This window comes from Rana temporaria, chromosome 1 (assembly GCF_905171775.1).
Source record: "Rana temporaria chromosome 1, aRanTem1.1, whole genome shotgun sequence".
NCBI classification, from domain to species: Eukaryota; Metazoa; Chordata; class Amphibia; order Anura; family Ranidae; genus Rana; species Rana temporaria.
In genome coordinates this window covers 511,043,528-511,064,083 of record NC_053489.1, presented here as the reverse complement: position 1 = coordinate 511,064,083, position 20,556 = coordinate 511,043,528, and the positions used below count along the sequence as shown (strand labels likewise).

At 44.0% G+C, this 20,556-nt stretch overlaps 1 protein-coding gene across 2 annotated transcripts in view; it reads left to right on the top strand.

The window, feature by feature from the left end:
• LOC120919121 (malate synthase-like) overlaps positions 1-20,556 on the top strand; it is a 65,030-nt gene extending 44,474 nt beyond the window's left edge. For both annotated transcript variants that reach the window (XM_040331154.1, XM_040331146.1), the window contains exons 14-15: positions 5,200-5,327; positions 18,435-20,556. In XM_040331154.1, the coding sequence (XP_040187088.1) occupies positions 5,200-5,327; positions 18,435-18,558 (252 nt within the window). In that variant the 3' untranslated portion in view covers positions 18,559-20,556. The remainder of the gene's footprint in view (positions 1-5,199; positions 5,328-18,434) is intronic.

Here is a 20,556-nt window from a genome sequence, read left to right as displayed (position 1 = left end):
ACGGAAGCTTTAAAGGCCTAAATCTAGACCTCTTACTTCAGCTGATAAAACCTAAACTTAACATTTGGGTCAATCTGCCTATGTCAGTGGCAAGCAGAATTAACTTAATAAAGATAATTCTTCTTCCAAAATGCTTATATCTGACCTCTCATATACCTACAGTGGTGCCCAAGTCGCTCTTTAAAATGTTACATACCCTATTTACATAGTTTATATGGGCAAATAATAGAAGGAAACTGAAACTTGCCATCCTACAACGGCCTAAAGCTGAAGCTGGCATGGCACTTCCCTACTACTATTTGGGAGGGAAATTGTCATTAAAGGGGTTGTGAAATCACACCAGGCTTGGGTGTTAAATCTTAAACACTTGCTGATAGCGCTGGAGGCTCCATTTTCTGCTCTTGAAAGGGAATGTATACCTATCCCGACTCTGGCACATGTGGGGGAGGCTAAACAGCTGGACAAATTTGATAACACTAATCTAGATCTACTCCTGTGGCACAACCCCATGTTTCCTTATATCCTGAATTGTGCAAATTACTCCCTTTGGGAACACAGGGGAATTGTTACACTAAAGGAAGTATATGCAGGGAATGTACTGGCCTCATTCACAGATCTACAGGGAAAATATGAACTCGAACACACAGCATTTTATAGATACCTCCAGCTGCATCATGCTCTACAGCAGGCGTGCCCAACCAGTGGCCCCGGGGGCCACATGTGGCCCGCAGAGCCCTCTGATGTGGCCCACGACCTCCTGCTCTGGGATGGAATAAAATACGGTTATTAAAGGTACATTTTTATTACTAAATTCACAGTGTGTGTATATATGGGAATATCTGTTCTGCAGTGGTTACTGGGCTGCTTTCAAACTGATTCACAGATACAGAGAAGAGCACCTGTAAGTTACCTGCACTGAGCCATAGACTTCTATTACCTGCGAGTTTGGTGTGCTGAGAGTAGAGTGGGCTCTATAGAGCCGAGTGGGTTCCCATCCACCCACTCCACTCATTGTGGCCCACGACCGGTTACCAAGTCGCTTAAGTGGCCCTTGCTCTTCAAAGGGTTGGGCACCCCTGCTCTACAGACTCAGTTTGGTGCTACTGTTCTCAGACTATTCACTGATTGGAGTATTAAGGTCACAGGGCCCTAAAGGTTTAATTTATACAGTTTACTCACATTTATTGGCTACCTCTCTTAATACAAGTCCTCTGGAGGTTCGCAATAAATGACAAACACTTATACCTGACTTGTCGGACGAGGACTGGGAGGAAGCGTGTGCCTCCCATTTAACAGTTTCCCCGGCTATTAATAACAAGCTTATTAAACTATACATGGTACATCAGTCTTACTTAACACCGGTAAGATTACAAGCGATGCACCGTATTACAGCGTCGGCATGTACTAGATGTACCAGCCAACGTTTGGACTTTGTCTATGTAATGTGGCTGTGCTCTATTATTACTGTATATTGGAAACGGGTGGTAGATATACTGTCTAAAATTCTTTCGGTACCTGTACTATATGATCCACGCATCTGTCTATTGAGTATATTTGATGAGGAACACTGGCCAAAGTTTACTAGAATAATGCTGAAACACTATCCTTGGCTTGAAAGGCTATTGCCCTTAAAGGAAATCAATCTGCTCCGGCATCTACCCGTGTATAGATTCAGATGGTGAATCAGATAGATACTACCGTATGAAAACATTTTATTTTTTATTGAGCATAGGGGTTGTCCCAGAAAAAATGATAAGGTGTAGATCATCTGGTGCTCCTCCACTCTTACCATTTCTAATCTGTGAGCAACTTCTTCTCTATACTTAACATGTGTGAGAATGGGAAAATAAACTCTTGCACTAGGAACAATGTCATAACAAAACCAAATCCCTTTGTACTTGTAGGTAATTGCTTTTATTAGAACTGGACATTCAAGAATATACAACTGTGAATACTTCTTGTGTATCTCTGTACTAAACACTGTACTTTTTAAGCTTATGTTGAGCGTGTTTGATGTTGTACCAATACGTTGCTTTTGCATCTTAGTCAATAAAAAGACTTTAAAAAATAAATAAATAAGGCAGTGAGGGATTCAAAAAGTCAGGTTTTTATTTCTGCTCGTGTCCCCACTAAGAAGAATTATCCTTAAAGGGGTTGTAAAGGTAAAAAATGTTTTCCCTAAATGGCTTCCTTTAGGGGGCGAGCAGTAGTGTCAGGACACTCTACTTTGCAGATAGAGAAAGGAGCTGTGTGTTAGTGAGCGTCCTGACACTCCTGCTCGCCCCCTCCCCCCTCAAGAGGCTTTCTCCACACCAGGGAGAAAGCCTTGCATTACTGTGTGGAGTTACAGACAGAAGAACAGGAAGTGAGGATTTCTCAGAAGAAATAAGGACATTTAAAAGCAAAATCGAAGGATGAGGTAAGTGAAGGACTGCACTAAGGTAAGGGAAGCTATTTAAGGATTTTTTTTTTCCTTTACAACCCCTTTAACTATTTATGCTGGTGACAAGAACTTTAAGTGATGGAAAAGAAAATTCTAAATGTTATATTTGTCACCAATACTGGAACAAAGGGGATATCCTTCTAATGGATTCACTTTATCTGGTAACAGCTGTCTAAGAGGAGGTTTCCTCTGGCATGATTCCTGTTTTGTCCTTGTATCTACAGGACAGTAAGTGAAAGTAATTTTTCCCAATGGCACAAAAAAGATGACGGGGGTTTTAACTATTTCCTATTCATTTTCTTCTCCAAGTTTTATTTTATCCAAAAAAAGGTTTTGCTTTGTATGTAGGCTCCAGAGCATTTTTCGCAACGAGAAAAATGGGCATTATTTTTTCTCTGCGTTTTTTCACGTCGTCGTTTTTCTCGTCGTGAAAAACAGTCATGTGTTTAACAATGGGGGAAAAAAACGCGCATTCTCAGAAGTAAGTTATGAGAAGGGAAATTTGCATAATCAGCCCAAAGGGTGGCGCAATTCGAATGGAACTTCCCCTTTATAGTGCCGTTGTACGTCACCACGCTTTGCTCGAGCATTTTGTATCACGATCGCGTGTATGCAAGGCAGGCTTGAGAGGAATCACGTCGAGAAAAACTTTGTTTTTTCCATGACATGAATAACAGTCGTGTGTACCCGGCATTAGATTTTAACGTGAACACAACCTTAACCTTTAAAACTGGAATATATCCTTGCAGTGACCCTCCTCTCAATGCAATGCAAGGATTCAGGGCCGGCATTTGGGGTGGCGAGCTGTGCGGCCGCACAGGGCGCCATGGGCAACAGGGGCGCCTTGCGGCCGTCACAGCTCGGCCGGCCCTGAGGCTGCCATCCTGTGCCCTCCATCCTCTGCTCTACTACACTCATTTCACCTGTCACCCTGCACAGCCCACCCTCCCTGCACTGCGCTGCCAGGGCACAGTACCAGGCAGCTCTGTCACCCCCCCTCCTCTCTGTCCCTCTCACCCCCCTCTCCTGCCTCCTCCCCCTTTATCTCACCTCCCTCCTCTTTCCCTTCTCAGGGGATGAGGGTCCCATGAGGTAGGCTGTACGGGCCGCAATTATTGCTGACAGCCACCCTGTGAGTGAGTGTACCAGTTTGGATGTGTCTTGCCAACACACTTCTCCCCCCATACAATGGAAGGAAGGAAAATAGCACTACAGTAGAGGAGCTCCACCCCCAAACTCCGGCTCCCACAGTTCCTGGCTTGAAGCTGCTTTCGGTAAGGCAGTCTAATGGGGGTCTTTTGGGGCAGGGGACACTGATGGGTGGGGTCCCTGATCTTATAATTGTGAATGATGGTGAAAAAACAAAGGATAATCCAAGTATTAATACGCTTCTAACTTAAACATACAGAATATACTCTGCCATCTCCATACACATATAATACTGTAGGAATAGTGATGTAAATCCATTCCAAAATGTATTGTTACAAATATTTTTTTCCTCTTTGTGTATGTTTAGGTGACCAGGGAGCGAGGGGTGAAGATGGGGGGGGGGGCGCCACAGGATTAGCTCACACAGGGCGCCTGAACACCTAAGGCCGGTCCTGCAAGGGTTCCATGGGTCTTCAAACTATGGCCCTCCAAGTGTTCAGGAAGTGTGTTCCCTCATGTGTGTTTCTAACTATGGGGGAATGTGACTGACTGGAGGAGACAGATCACTGTTCCTAATTACTAGGAATAGCAGATCTGTCTCTCCTCCCCTGTCAGAATGGGGATTTGTGCATTTACATCCACATTCTGACTCTCGTGGCCACGATCACGGGTGGCCAGCAGACATTGCGGCCGCTGGCCACGTGTATAGGGTCCCCCGCCATGCAGAGGGTGGACGCGCATGCCTGCTACCGCCCTTAAAGGTGCCAATGTACACCTACAGCGATTTGGATATAATGATGGCGGCTGGTCGGCAAGTGGTTCATTTATTTAAGTAAAGCGTTTGAAACTTTGTCCTTGCCTGAAGTTACTAAAGGGGTGTAACCAGCACACTTAGTTACAGCTCAGGTCATAAAAACACCTTTCGGTATGAAGATAATGGTACAAGAGTTTATATAGTGTGAAGATAAAGTGGTTACCAAGGGTAACAAAGGTTTCTCTAGCGGCCTGTCATAATCGCGTACATGTGACAGGCGAGATAGGCTCTTGCAGCGAGGGTGATACTGTCAGCACTTCTTCTGCAGCTATCCATCTTCCATTGCAACAGGAGCAGGTCTGCACCGTCAGGGCCCTCAGCCTGTACACAGGTACGGAGGAGGAAGATTTAAGTTAGTGCATGCATGGAGTCAGTGCTAGGTGCATGGCAGGACTACATACTGTTACTAGGAGTGAGGTAGCAGTGATACGCTGGACAGGTGGAGAGGGCAAGGGCTCTGCATGCCCTTGCTAAATGCAAAAGTAACCGTTGTACTTTGAGAGAGTTTACTCAAATCAGTTATCTGTCCCAGCAAAAGGTACCCCATGTGTAATGCAGCGATCCTGTCTAAAGTGCCTAGTATAGCCCAAAAGAAAAACACCCTGAGGTAGACCTCTTGTGTTAACCTTACTTGGTGCCCAACGAGGAGGGAGACATGGAGGAAATATCACCCGCCTAACCTTACATATTCAACACGGTAAAAGTGAAGATGTAAGCAAAAAACATTGAAAAGCATTGTTTTTTTTCTAGATCTTGCAGAGGATAAGCAATCTTAAATTCCTGACTGTTCTAGGTCTGGCAGTGGATAAGGCACCAAGTGCAGCTGGAAGATGACAGTAGAAAAGTGACAAGAAATATGGTCCAGTGTCTTGTGCATGATGTGAAAGAAGAGCTTGGTGATCATTTGCAACTTTCAGATCTGTGAGTACAATTGGTAAAGTACCTGAAAAGTTACTTTGGTTATTAAACCGCATTAATGCTTTAGGTCCTGACTATGTTTTATGTTGACACCCAAAAACTTTAAAACTTCTCTAGAAGATTGGTAGCATTAGCACTTGTTTTGTCGAGTTTAAATAGTGTCCAAAGTTTTGTAAGCACTTCTCTGCATGAGGCCTAAAAGGTGTATTCCTAACTTTTATTTTGCCTGTGTGGGTGGGGGGAGCTCCACGTGCTGTCAGGGAGAGAGGAGACCGATCTGTGTCCCTTTACATACACTGCCAGCCACGTTTATACAGTAATTAGTGCATTTTTATAGCACTGATCGCTGTATAAATGTGAAGGGTCCCAAAATTGTGTCAAAAGTGTCCGATACGTCCGCCGCAATATCGCAGTCCTGACAAAAAAAAAAAAATCGCAAATCGCCGCCATTACAAGTAAAGAAAAAAGAAAATCATAAATCTATCCCCTATTTTGTAGGCGCTATAACTTTTGCGCAAACCAGCCGCTTTTTTTTTTTTTACAAAAATACGTCGAAAAATACGTATCGGCCTTAACTGAGAAAAAAAATATTTTTTTAAAAAAAAAATTGGGATATTTATTATAGCAACAAGTAAAAAATATATATATATTTTTTTAAATTGTCGCTCTTTTTTTGTTTATAGCGCAAAAAATAAAAACCGCAAATACCACCAAAATAAAGCTCTATTTGTGGGGAAAAAAAGGACGTCAATTTTGTTTGGGAGCCACGTCGCACGACCGCGCAAATGTCAGTTAAAGCGATGCAGTGCCGGAAGCTGAAATTTCGCCTGGGAACGAAGGGGGTTTATGTGCCCAGTAAGCAAGTGGTTAAAGGAAAGCCTTGCAGCAAAACAAATCTTTGCAGCAGCTAAAAGGGATTGTGTTTGTCATGTTTTCCTATGCTTTCTCTGCCACAGCTTCCAGTTTACTGACACCATGGCTTTTCTGTGGGCCCCCTTTTACAGTGAGAGGGCTGGCAAAGCCCTTTATTGGTCCTCTAAGCCCGTTAACCATTGTTCAAAACCTATGCAGTGCTATATGATTTGAATAAAAATCTCATGGATGAATCTGTACATAGATTAGATGGGACTGCAAATCTTGAACCTACGGGATTCGTCTCAAATCCATGGTAGCAGCAAGCCCAAGCCCCTACGTTTGTAGGTCCATTGGCACTGGCAGCCTATTCAAATGAATGTGCATTAAAGCTGAGCATTGGGCCAGCTTAAGTTGCTGTAAGTTTGTATAGACATCCAGTTGGCCATTGGTGATGCTGTAAGTTACAGTAAAATTCAAAGAATGTATTGTTTTTAACTGGTCCGAATCCAGGTCCTGTGCGGACTGGAACAGTGCACTGCCAGCAGCCTTAATGTCTACCTTCATGAGTAGGATCTTTTCACATAGTAAATACTACAGCAGAGCAGTGGCGCTGTCTATCCCTTCACCCTCTTCTGTTTCAACCAAAGGAATACCCTACTTTTCTGTAAACTGTTTTTCTTTTATCAATACATTTTTATTGGGTTTATCAATTTACAACACTTGAGGTAGTTGCATTCAATATACAGCTTAAGTAGTATATTCACCTTGTACAGGCAAACATTTAACAGAAAAAGAATACGGTACTCTGCGACCTATCTGTAAACTGTTTTTCAACTGGATAGAGTTCAGCAAAGAGTTTTGGACTGAGTAGATTGCTGAAGGCATGCTGAGCAGCGTCGGTAGTGGATGTCCTTGACTTTATTTGAATGATGATTGGGACTAATTCTGGGATGCTCCTATAACAACAAGACTGGCATCAGCTAGAGATCAACTGATTCATTATACATTTCTGCAGAGTCTTTTTGACCACTTCCAAACAATTACAGGGATCAGTCTTCCTTATGCTGGCGTTGTTTCTATACCCATGCCAACTTTATTAACCACTTCATGACCAGGCCATGTTTTGCGATACAGCACTGCGTCACTTTAACTGACAATTGCATCTTCGTGCGACTCCATACCCAAACAAATAGAGCTTTCTTTTGGTGGTATTTGATCACCACTGCGGTTTTTATTTTTTGCGCTATAAACAAAAAAAGAGCAACAATTTTGAAAACAAAGCTATATTTTTTACTTTTTGCTATAATAAATATTCCCCCCCCCCCAAAAAAAATATAAAAAAATGAATTTCTTCCTCAGTTTAGGCTGATGTATATATATTCTTCTACATTATTTTGGTAAAAAAAAAAAAAAATTGGAATGAGCGTATATTGATTGGTTTGCGCATTTGGCATTTTTATAAAAAAAAAAAAATTCTAGGAATGATGGCAATCAATGATTTTTAGCAGGACAGCGACATTGCGGCAGACAGATCAGAAACTTTTGACACATTTTTGGGACCATCGTCATTTACACAGCGATCAGTGCTATAAAAAATGCAGATTACTGTGTAAATGTCACTGGCAGGGAAGGGGTTAACACACAGTCGATCAAGGGGTTAAATGTGTTCCCTCGTGTGTGTTTCTAACTGTGCGGGGATGTGACCGACTAGACGAGCCAGATCGTTCTTCCTAGCTAGTCTCTCCTCTCCTGACGGAATTTACGGTGTTTACACACACATCCCTGTTCTAGCTCTCGTACCAGCGATCCTGCGTGGCCGGCAGACATCACACTCCCTGGCCACGCGCATTGATTCCCACCGCTGTGCAGCGGGCGCGTGCCTGCTATAGCTGTTTAAAGGGCCGACGTACATCTACAGCCTTTTGAGCAGGAGAGCCGACCTGCAGCAGTAGAATGACTGCGGCTCGTCGGCTAGTGGTTAATATTGTCACACTCCTGCCACTGAGGTATGCTTTCTTGGTTTAGTGGATTCTACAGCATGTACGATAGCTATTCATACTTTGCTTATGCTAGGAAACTCATTATTTTGTTCTGTAAGGCCTCAGCCTTACTTCTACAGCTTGAAAAACTCTGGTAAACAAAGCTCTGCCCTTTTACAAAGCTACTAATTCCAATAGGACAAATTATGTAGCGCTAGTAATGATGTCACCTAGAGTAACAAATAAGTGATATACATGTGAAAAAAACAAAAATTAATGTGCAAATGAATGTCCATCAATAAGTAGGTGAAAAGCTGAAAAACATGTGGCCACATCGATCATCATGGACAGGACATTCCTCCCAGCTAAACGGCGTAGATAAAATACCGGATGGAGAGTATCTGCCTGTCAGTGACAACAGATCGTGAACGCATAGATGGTCCCCGATAGGATCCACTCGACTTGTCAAAAGGCCGGATGGTAAAAGGACACTATTCCAACAGGGCTGTGCTCTTCATATTTATAAAGGTTGGATTAACGCAGTGTTTCTCAACTCCAGTCCTCAAGGCGCCCCAACAGGTCATGTTTTTAGGATTCCCCTCAGATGAAACAGCTGTGGTAGTTACTAAGGCAGTGAAACTGATCAAGTCACCTGTGCAAAATAATGGAAATCCTGAAAACATGACCTGTTGGGACGCCTTGAGGACTGGAGTTGAGAAACACTGGATTAACGGCACCTCTGCCTTTGATTGAATGTGCTAAAACACGTGTCAAACACAAGGCCTGCAGGCCAATTCCAGCCCGCCAGGGCATTTCACTTGGCCCTCCCCACCTCTCCTCCACTCTCAGCAGTCAACAGCAGAGAGGACAGAACGCCTCCCCTAGATCCTGTAGCCACAGCACCCCCTCATCTCTACCTCAGCATTCATCAGCCCGCCTCTGGTTCTTCTCCTGACCCTGCACTTCTGCTTCCCAGGTTTGCCCCCAGCTTCTTTCCAGCAGCAGCACAAGGTGAGTGGGGGAACTGTGATTTAAGAGATGGTGGAGGACTTCACATCTCATTCATTGGTTGATTGAAAGCAGCGCAGCCATTGGCTCGTGCTGCTGTCAATCACATCCAATGGCGCAGCAGGGCAGAGTGAATCAGTCGGCGGCCATGGCCGCCGGCTGTATTACGGGAGCGTGCCGGCAAGCACTCAACACCATGCAAGCTTGCTCGCATTAAGGTGTTAAGTCCTTGCGGGAGGGGGGCCGAGACAGCCGCCGAGGGACCCCAGAAGACCAGGATCGGGGCCACTCTGTGCAAAACTAGCTGCACAGTGGAGGTAAGTATAACATGTTTGTTATTTAAAAAAAAAATAAAAAATTTAGTGATCCTTTAAGCATCCTCTAGGATGGCATGTCAGTCTCCAACCCAGTTTGAGAAATGGGAGTAGAAGAATATACAGGTCTTTATCGAGCTATAGTCAAAGAGGGCTGCATTAAGGCTGTAATCGGACAGAGAAATTGACATAGGCACAGAAAAAGCTTTTGTTAAATAGGCTGCTTGATGTCTACCTGACATAGAATTAATGCTGTAGACCAGTTCCTGCTCTGGTGTGAGGGTCGCATTGTCGCTCTAAGGTATTGTGCAGGCCTTTGGCAGAGCAAACATTCACCTGTTTAGACTAGACATCCTTTTGCCTGGCCTCTGCCATCACTACAAGAGAGGGAATTCCCCTGTGGGATAATCATGGAGTAGTGTGGGAGATAGTTTAAGCATGTCCGTCCAAACATATCCTTGTTTTACACAGTAAAGGTCAAATATACAGAGTGACCCTGTCTAACCTGTTCACAATGCTGGACTAGCACGGTGGACATAACCCCAAAGAGGGCTTCAGGGACTGGGTTCTATAGCATTAAGCCCTGGCCCTGTATAGCACATCACAGATAACTCAGCACATTGCACCAAATGCCAAGGCTAGAACCTCATGTAGGATCCAGTGCCAAAAGCAACATTAGTGACTTGCCTAACAGTGTGGGGTCTGGGTACAGCTCCCAAGGTTTTACCAAGGTTGGATCGATCCAGGTACACTGCTGCTGTAGACAGTGAGCTTGATTGAATTCTTTAGGACCATAAGACAGGAAGATTGTTTCTCTGGAGAAGAGGTCCCTCACCTAGCGAAATTAGAAAAAAATAAAAATAAGTCAGTCAAGTTAGACTTACCGGTAACTTGTTTTCCATGAGTCTTTCGGACAGCACCTTGATAGCATGGCTCCACCCACTTGACAGGAAACACACCTCCACCAAACTTCTTAAAAGGGAGGCTCCTTCCACTTAGTAGTAGTAGAGAAACCTTTGGCCCAAGCTGGAACACATAATCAGAGTATGGTTAGTCACAGCATAATATTCAAAACAATAAGGGCGGGTTGCTGCTGTCCTGAAAGACTCCGGGAAAACAAGTTACCGGTAAGTCTAACTTGACTTTTCCCTTATCGTCTTTCAGGACAGCACCATGAGAGGATAACAGAGACTTACCCACTTAGGGAGGGACCACAGCCTGCAAGACCTTTCTGCCGAAAGCCTGATCGTTTGCTGACAGAAGATCCAGTCTGTAATGACGGACGAACGCAAGGTAACTTGACCACGTAGCCGCCTTGCAGATCTGATCTGGGGTGGCACCAGCTATTTCTGCCCATGTAGTGGCCTGAGCTCTAGTAGAGTGTGCTCTAATTCCCAATGGGGGAGATAGCCCTGCTTGGGAGTAGGCTTTCAGAATAGCGTTTTTTAGCCATCTAGCTATTGACCCCTTAGACGCTTGGTGGCCCTTCTTTTTCCCTGAAAAAAAATATGAACAAGGAGTCTGAAGATCGAAAATCCTTGGTCACTTCAAGGTAGTAAGGTTCTTCTCACATCCAACATGTGGAATTGGTGTTCCTTCTCCCCTGATGGGTTAGAGCAGAAGGTCGGTATGACAATTTCCTGCGACCGGTTGAGAGCCGACGCCACTTTTGGTGGATCAGTCTTTAGTACAACCCGGTCCATGTAGACGGATAGGAAGGGTTTCTTTATTGACAGGGCGTGCAGCTCACCAATTCTTCTGGCTGTCGTAATTGCCACTAAGAACACCGTTTTGAGAGTAAGGTACTTCAGAGAAATGTCTTGTAGCGGTTCAAAGGGTTCCTTAGATAGTGTCTGAAGAACCACCGACAAATCCCAACTGGGGAAGTGTCGCACGGGAGCTGGTCTGGAGCTAGAAAGCGCCTTGAAAAATCTTCACACTAACGGCTCTGAAGATATAGGCCTTTCCAGAAAAACTCCCAATGCGGCTATCTGCACTTTAAGTGTACTGACTGACAAGCCTTTTTCTGCTCCATTTTGAAGAAATTCCAGAATTTACACTAGATTTTTCACCACTCTATTAGACGAGTGACACCAGGAGTTGTAGACCTTCCATTATTTAGCATAGATCTTCCTGGTAACCACCTTTCTACTGGAAAGCAAGGTAGTCACAAGTGGTCGAGACAAACCTCTTCGTCTCAATAACTGCCTCTCAGATAACACGCCGTGAGGCTTAGACAGGCTACCTCCGGATGGTATATCGGACCCTGTAGAAGTCCTGCCGGAGCAGCAGCCGCCAAGAATGGTGGTAAACCAAGCCCTTTTTGGCCAGAATGGAGTAATTAGAATTACTTCCACCTTCTCCTTCTGAATCTTCCTCAGTACCAACGGAATTAGTTGAAATGGAGGGAAGGCGTAAGCCAGCTGGAAGTTCCAAGGCTGTATTAACGCATCTGATCCCTGAGAACTGTCGTATCTGTGAATGGAGAAAGACCGGAAGTTGCGTATTTTCTTCTGACGCAAATAGGTCTATTTGTGGTTGGCCCCAGGCTCGGATGATCAATGTGAAGACTTCCGGATTTAGGGTCCATTCCGCTTCCTGAATCTGTCTCCTGCTTAGAAAATCTGCCACTATATTTAAAGTGCCTTTAAGGGAGACCACTGATAAGGACAGCAAATGATTTTCTGCCCAGTTTAGGATGTCTGAGGCAAGAAGCTGAAGTGTCTTGCTTCTTGTGCCTCCTTGCCTGTTTAAGTAGGCTATGGTAGGGGCATTGTCCGAGAAGACTTGATCACCACCACCTTGAAGGGAATTCAAAGCTAAGGCCACTGCCCTTAGTTCTCTCCAATTGGAGGACTTTTCTGCTTCTGACCGGGACCAAACACCCTGAGCATAGTTCTGACCCAGGTGTGCCCCCCATCCCCATAGGCTGGCGTCTGTCGTTACCACTTTTTCTATTGGAAATGACCATAACAGGCCTGCTGAAAGGTTTTTCTTACTTCACCACCAGAGCGATCGTTTTACTTTGGTGGGGATTTTTACCTTTGCCTCCTGAGATTCTGTCCTGTGATCCCATATTTTCAGGAGGAAAGTCTGAAGTGAAGCCTTGCCCACTGCACCGCTGGCATAGATGAGGTAAGGGTTCCCAGAGCTGACATTACTTGTCTGGTAGCTCTTGATTTGTCTGTAAGGAGGCTACGACCCTTAGTATCTTTAGTTTTTTGTCTTCTGGGAGAAAATTCTTTGCTGCACTGAGCTTATCCGATACCCCAGAAATTGTTCCTCTTGGGTTGGGTTGAAATTTGATTTTTCCATATTTATGATCCAGCCCAAAGCTTCTAGATGACTGCGAGCTCTTTTGAGATCCTCCAACAATTTCTCCCTGGAGGGGGCAAAGAAGAGCAGGTAGTCCAGGTATGGAATTACTGCTACCCCCTGTAAGCGAAGAGGAGCAAGGGCCTCTGCCATGCCCTTTGTAAATATTCTCGGAGCCAAGGAAAGGCCAAAGGGGAGGGCTTTGAATTGGGGGTGCACGACCTCTTTTCCCATGTTTACCACCAATCTTAGAAATTTTTGGGATTGAGGGGCTATGGGGATATGCAGATAGGCATCTCGCAGGTCGATTGATGCCATAAAGCACTCCTTTGTCAAAAGATTTTTGACCGTGAAGATTGAGTCCATACAGAATTTTTTGTATAGGACCAATCTGTTCAGCGGCTTCAGGTTGAGAATAAGTCTGAAACTTCCAGACGGCTTCCTTATTATGAATACGTGGGAATAAAGCCCCTGATAAAGCTCCCCCTGTGGTACTTGAGTTACAACCACCTGGTTCATCAGATCCTTCAATAGGCTCTTCATTGCTAGGGACTTGACTATATCTCTTGGTAGATTTGTCAACATGTACCTCTCTGGGGGAGGGTCCGAGAACTCGATTCTGTATACTGCATCTAAAAATCGGGGCCAAACAATAAATCCCCTTGGAAGGGTACTCCACACAGCTTGTTTTTAGATGCTGTGTCCCCCGGCCAGGTTTTTAACCACAGCGCCCTCCTAACTGAATTAGTAAGGGCCGTGGATCTTGCCGTCATTCTGATAGGCTACAGCTGCTGACAGGGTTGAAAAGGAGTCTAGGATTTCTTGCTTTGGAGAATCCGCTATTATATGGATCTGTAAGCTGGTTCAACCAATACTCCATGTTTCTGGAGACGCAAGTAGTCGCCATTGCTGGCTTAAGGTTGCCTATGATGGATTGCAAAGCCCTCTTTAATTGCTGATCCATCCTCTTATCCATGGGGTCTTTCAAAATCCAAATCAAAGAAAAGGCTGCATCGAGTTTTGGAAATTAATTCCAGGGAGCTGCTGGTTCTTCGTCAAAAGGAAACATTTTTTTGGGTGCCTTAGCAAAGAAAGGTTTCTTTTCAGGATCAGTCCATTCTTTCTTGATCGCTTCAGAAATTACTGTATGGACTGGGAAGGTACGTATCTTGGGCTCACTGAGTCCTGCATACATCCTGTCATGTAAAGATAATTCTCTACGTTCCTCCTCTAATCCCAAAGTTGCATGAATAGCTTTTAGGAGGCCATCAACTTGTTCCAAAGAATTTATATTTTGAAGACATATTCTCCAGCTCATCCTCCTCATCGGATTCTTGAGAATGTGAGGGAGAAGGACCTTCCTGGTTCAGAGGACTCTCTTCTGCCTCCACTACCAGGACTAACAGTGAGTCTTGTGAGGATTGTGAGGTAGAGGTCTGTCTCACGGATGGTTTCGTGAGTTAGGACTTAAAGGACTGAATAGTAGCATCCAATTCTTTAACAGATGCGATTATGTCGCTGCAAGCGGCAGATGCTTCCTCCTTCACTAATGAGTCAATACATGTCTGACAAAGCTTTTTTCCAGCCTTTAGGTAGTTTAGACTTGCATGAAGGACATTTCTTTTTATTCCCAGGATCAGAGCTCTTGGCCTGCCATGATAAGGGAAAAGAAAAAAGACCATCCATTTGAGTCAGCCTGAAAACCAATCAAGATGCTCACCACAGTGAGAGATCCACTACACTCATGTGCCCAAACAGGCCCCCGCCACCAGGGGAAAAAAAAACTCACACCCCTCCTAAGGGAGAAGAGAGCTAGAGAGAGACCCCCATAGTAAATGAGGGTAGAACCTCAGTCTACCCCTTACCTGGGCCTTGCTGGTGCCAGTGCCTTTTCCACTCGCTGCGGATCCTGTGTCCATGTTGAGGCAGCAGCGTGATGCTGGTGGCAAAACTGCCGGTTCCGGACTCCACTAGCGCCACTGCACCGGACCAGAACTGGCTAACAAGGCACCAGACCTGTTCCTCCCTCCGCGCTTCATGGTGGAAATTACTTCCATACCCTGCGCCCGCTCGTAGGATGCCGCCCCTTCCGGGGGAAGCAGCCTGACTGACCTTCCCAAGATGGCATCATTCAGCTGCCCGGCCTGGAAAAAAGATGTCCGCGCTGTCCACCTTGCCAAGGAGCAGTCCCTGGATCCACTGAGCACCGATGAGGGTGAAGGAGCCCATGCACAAGGCACTCTCTATCCAGTGAATGAGAGGGACCGACTATCTGAGGTATGAAAAAAACAAGTGGAGTAGGGATATATGACCTCTCAGGTAGGACCTAGAGAGCTCCTAACCCCCACATGTGTTCCTGCCGGAGGAAACACAAAGACTGATAAGTGGAAGGAGCCTCCCTTTTAAGAAGTTTGGTGGAGGTGTGTTTCCTGTCAAGTGGGTGGAGCCAAACTCTCAAGGTGCTGTCCTGAAAGATAAGGGAAAAATCTGAGACCTCACAGATTGGGGATGGTTATAGGGGAGCATGCCCTCAAAACTTCCCAGTGCCCAATCGGCTAAAGATAAGAGCCTATAACCCATGGCAAGTCCTGTACTTTATGATTAAGATATGTATGTTAAATGCATCAGCATCCAGTATATGAACATGAATTGGGAGAGGGAGGGATAAAACTAGGCGCCAGTCAGATATTCCGCATTGTGGCGACGAGCAGTATTCTGTGTGGTTTGGGGGGGGGGGGGGGGGGGAAATGGACTAATAAATTAATATTGAATTGCTTATTCACTGTCCAGTTATAGGTAGATGGTGATCAAACTGTATTTCTTAAATACTGAACAGTCAGGTCACTATCCTGGCAGTGCTTGATAAACCTCAGACCTATACAAAACTACATGAACGAACAACTGCCACATGCTGTACACATCTCGGCTGTATACATTTAGCAATTTTTCTAGAGTTCGACTTAAAAGTGAACCCGTATCCAGATTATGCATACTAAAGATATTTACTGTATATTATTTTAAAAATGCAGAAAAAGCCCTTTAAACTTAACTCCCCATTTACTTCTGCAAGTATAGGCATGGTTGAGAAATGTAACTTAAAATTCACAACAGAGGCACTGAAATCTTTTTGCCTTTCCCATTACATTCCATTACAACAGATCTTAGCAGCCTACCCAGACTACACTTGTGAATAGGGCCAACTTCAATTACACGCTGAAGACTCAGTGCGATTCCCTGTAAATAGCTTCAGATGGGAATCCCCAATCAAAGCAATGGGATGCTGACCAGCTATTTGCAAGTTTTTGCATATGATTGATCATGCAGTGATTTAGGGGTCACTTACACTTGCTTTGGCTTCAACACACATTAACGGCTAGTTTACACTTGCTTCGGACAGGCTTGTTAAAGCTCTCTGAACGCCAGTCAAAGCTCCTGTCACTAATAAAATGATTAGCTTACCGTCCAGTTTACACCTTGCTTTTGCTTCACTTCCAAAATTATACCCCATGTAGCTTCAGTGGTGCCTCAAAGCAGCTTCAAGGCCTCCATCTATGGCAAAGCTTGTTCGAAGCACCAAGCATAAGCAAGGTGTAAACAGGACCGTAAGGGCTCATTTACACTTTCTTCGGCTTCAACACACAATAACAGCTAGTTTACACTTTTTTCGAAACAAGGCTTCAAACACGCTTTGCTAAAGCTCTCTGAATGCTAGTCAAAGTTCCTGTCACTAAATAAAATGGTTAGCTTACAGTCCTGTTTGCACCTTGCTTCGGTGAGGCTTCCAGTGAGCTTTGCTGCAGACTTCGATGGAGGCTTTGAAGCTCCACTAAAGCTACACGTTGTATGTTTTTTGAAGCAAAAGCAAGGTGTAAACAAGACTAACCTAATCATTTTATTTAGTGACAGGAGCTTTGACTAGTGTTCAGAAAGCTTTAGCAAAGCATGTTTGAAGCCTTGTTTTGAAACAAGAGTAAACTAGCCCTTAGGGCTCATTTACACTTGCTTTGGCTTCAACACACATTAACGGCTAGTTTACACTTGCTTCAAAACAATGCTTCAGACAGGCTGTTAAAGCTCTCTAAAGCCCCTGTGACTAAATAAAATGGTTAGCTTATGGTCCTGTTTACAACTTGCTTTGCTTCATAAATTATACCCCATGTAGCTTTAGGGCTACTTTACACTTGCTTCAAAACATAGCTTTGGACACACTTTGTTAAAGTTCTCTGAATGCCAGTCAAAGCTCCTGTCACTAAATAAAATGGTTAGCTTACAGTCCTGTTTACATCTGCTCTTGCTTGGTGCTTCGATGTAGCTTTGCCATAGACTTCTATGGACACTTCATAAACTTCTAAGCACAACTGAAGCTACAGGAAGTATAATTTTTGAAGCGAAGCAAAAGCAGGTGTAAACAGGATTGTAAGCCAACCAGAGAGCTTTAACAAAGCCTGTCCGAAGCCTTGTTGAAGACGAAGTGTAAACGAGCCTTTAGTGGTGCTTCAAAGCGTCTTTAAAGCCTCCAAAAGAAGTCTATGGCAAAGCTTGCCTGAAGTCTCAGGCATTCAGAGAACTTTAACAAAGCGTGATTGAAGCAAGTGTAAATTAGCCCTTACAGATGATCCGTACTAGACAGACCTTTCTGCATCCAGGGAGAATCTTCCGGAGATAATCACTGCGTGACTGGTTACATGCAAACAGCTGGAAAAAGTTATCAGCTTACCATTGCTTTAAATAGGGTTTCCCACCTGTAGGTATTTTCAGGGAACCCCCCCTGAGTCTCGCATGGGAAACCACAGTCAGCAGCATTCACAAGTGTAAAGCTGATCGAAACCTAAAGTCTGTTGTGATTTGAGAATTACTTCACAGCAAAAGCAGCTAGAAAGGTCAGTGTGGGCTTGTTCTGACACTTACGTCTTGTTAAGCATATATACATACTTTAAAGTCAATAGTCTGGGCACAGTTACACTTTAAAGCAGAATTAAAACCAAAAGAAAATATTATATTGTAGCTTACCAATTCTTAGATGTGATGGCTTTATTCGTTTCCTTTTTTAGGTTTTCTTGTATTTTCATTTGGTGATGCAGCCAGTACATACAATATGTTTTTCAAAACAAATTCTCTTGCAGTTACAGAGATGGGGCAGATCATTTAACACTGGCAGGGGTGCTTAAAATAATCAGCTTTTATGTAAACCCTTTATCCAAAAGGAAAAATGCTGTTTGCTGTAACTGATTATAAAAGTAATAGCTGTAGTTCAGCTTCAATTTGTTAGTGTATTTATATCTGCTAGCACTTCCAATACACCCCTCCCCACAGCCCAACAATGTTGCTGTCTAAAAGGTACCCACTGTTCTCATTCCTCCAGAGTGAGGGGCACTCTAATACAGGAGGTGCTTTACTGGCAAAATCACCAGGTGAAAATAGCCTAAAAAAAGAAAACCAATACAACCACTACATCAAAGGACTTGTAAGCTGTAATATATTACATTTGTTGGTTTTGGGTTTAATACTGTTTTAGGTGCATTTATGATCATTGGCAATAGAGGTTACACCTTATGTATAGAAAAACAGTAGATTTGTTGTCAAACTGGGCTCTTTAATACATAAATTCACCCATTTATATATCTTTTTTTTTTTAATAGACAGAAAAGAAGACTTCTTACGGCATCTGAAGTTTTCATGGAGGTGGTTCAAAAGAGGGATTTCCCAGAATTCATCACTACTTACCTCAATATGGAGCACATTTTTGTCTGTGGTCATTTTTGAATATGCCGATACCACATATTGGATGGAATGCCATAAAACCAACTAGGTAGTGAAGCAGTACAGAAAAAAATATATGTAAAAATACCTTTTCAGCACGATTTCACATAAGTCTAAACCAAAATCATCATGTATAAATCACGGTAATATTTTTTCAGATAACGATGAGCAAGGCGTTTAATATTATAGTGATTGCAAGGTCTTTCAACACGTCATACTTGCCGATTCTGCAATGGAATTGGACCATTCCAAAAAAGGTCAAGACAACGTGGCTCAGCATTTATATGCATGACTACTTGGGTAACACTGTCACCTTCAGGTCAATAGACACTAACCAAAAAAAAAAATGGAGGAATCCCCACTTAGGCATAACTCCTACTTCAGCTAAGCCTCAGTTCTGTAATAAGTAATGGGGAACTGACCAGATGAGGAGATCTGTCCTGTGATGTATGCCAAGAAAAAGGATTTTACAGGTAAACCAAAAATCCAAATTTCTTATTCGTACATCACAGGATGCAGAGGAGTTCATACTGGTTTGGCCAAGAATAGAATAGAATACAAGGTACACATCTTATGTACCTTTCTGCCGATTTCTTTACTTTCAGTTGAAATCCTCTTTCATACCTTCTTGCCCAAACCAGTTTGTTCAGTATCGCCAAAATGTTCTACAACTTTATCCTGCACAACACAAGAAGCTAAAGTGGAGAAAAAGCATAAATAGATCCCCTGGTGATCCCAAGGAGTCACCAGGGGATCTACAGTATATGCCTGAGAATCCATGGTTCAAGACACAAACCGTTTAAGTTTGTTGTTAAATGTGGACACCAAAAGATCCAAATCTGGCAACCCCAGAACAGAAAAATCTCTGAACACCTCAGAGTGAAGGGTCCATTTTCGTGAATTTAGCTGCTAATGGCTGGAATCTAAAGTTATGCCCAAGACAAGATTGGGTCTGTTGCTTTGTGGCCAACATGACTTCTTGTCCCTCCTAGATGTATGCCACAGCTGTGCTGTTGTCGGAAAGCACTCCGATGGGAAGACCCTGAAGGTGGACAATCAGTGGAGAGCCAGTTGAATTGCCCACCAGGAACTTGATCGCCAACCTCTGGTCTTCCGATAACCATGTTCTCTGAATTGTGAAATACTTTAGAACACCATCCCAGCTCAACGGGCTGGCACCCATCGTTAAGACCTTCCACAGTTCATCAGACGAAAGGATATCCCAGAATCCAGCATCTGTGTGGATATTTACCATCCCAGAGCTGACCTGATCTCAGGAGACAGATGCATTGACAGATCCAAGGATTCCTGACCTTTGCCCCCTAACAGCTCAGAAGTGAAACTGGGGACCAATTCAAAGGCAGCTACAATCTTCCCCAACACCTCCATGCCTGCCTTTTATCGAGGGACCTTCCAATGACCTCAGGGACTCCACCTAGATTCAAAGATACAGGCATTCCTCCTGTGGAAGCAGTACCTTCACCTCTGCAATGTAAAATACTAAGCCCAAGTAAGCCAGATATTGAGTGTGCCAGAACCAAAAGTTTCCTAAAGTCCAGGACACAGTTGAACTTCTCCTGGTCTTTTACTGGTTGCTTGACAGTTTGAGCTGATTCCTCCCTGAGAAGCAGGTCATGCAGGTGCAAAAGGTGATAATGTCTGCGCTGTGAAGGAGAACACTGCCAATAGGTTAAGGGCAATGAAAAGGGAATGGGCCCGTGGGGGCAGTGAGGTGAAAGAAAATATTTCTAAGTGACAAACAAATAAGCAATGCAATTGTCAATCCTAGTAGCAAAGTGACTTAGTTTTCAAAAACGAAGACAGGTCATGCAGGTACCACACAACCAGCCCCCCTCCCCCAGGCCCTCAACAATCCCAGAACCAAAATCCACACCTCGGTAAACACTCTAGGGGTAGTGGACAGGCATAACATCAATGTTGAAAACAGAAACCATTGGTGAGGCTGGAAAATCAGGATATCTGGGTTGGAATCCTTGACAA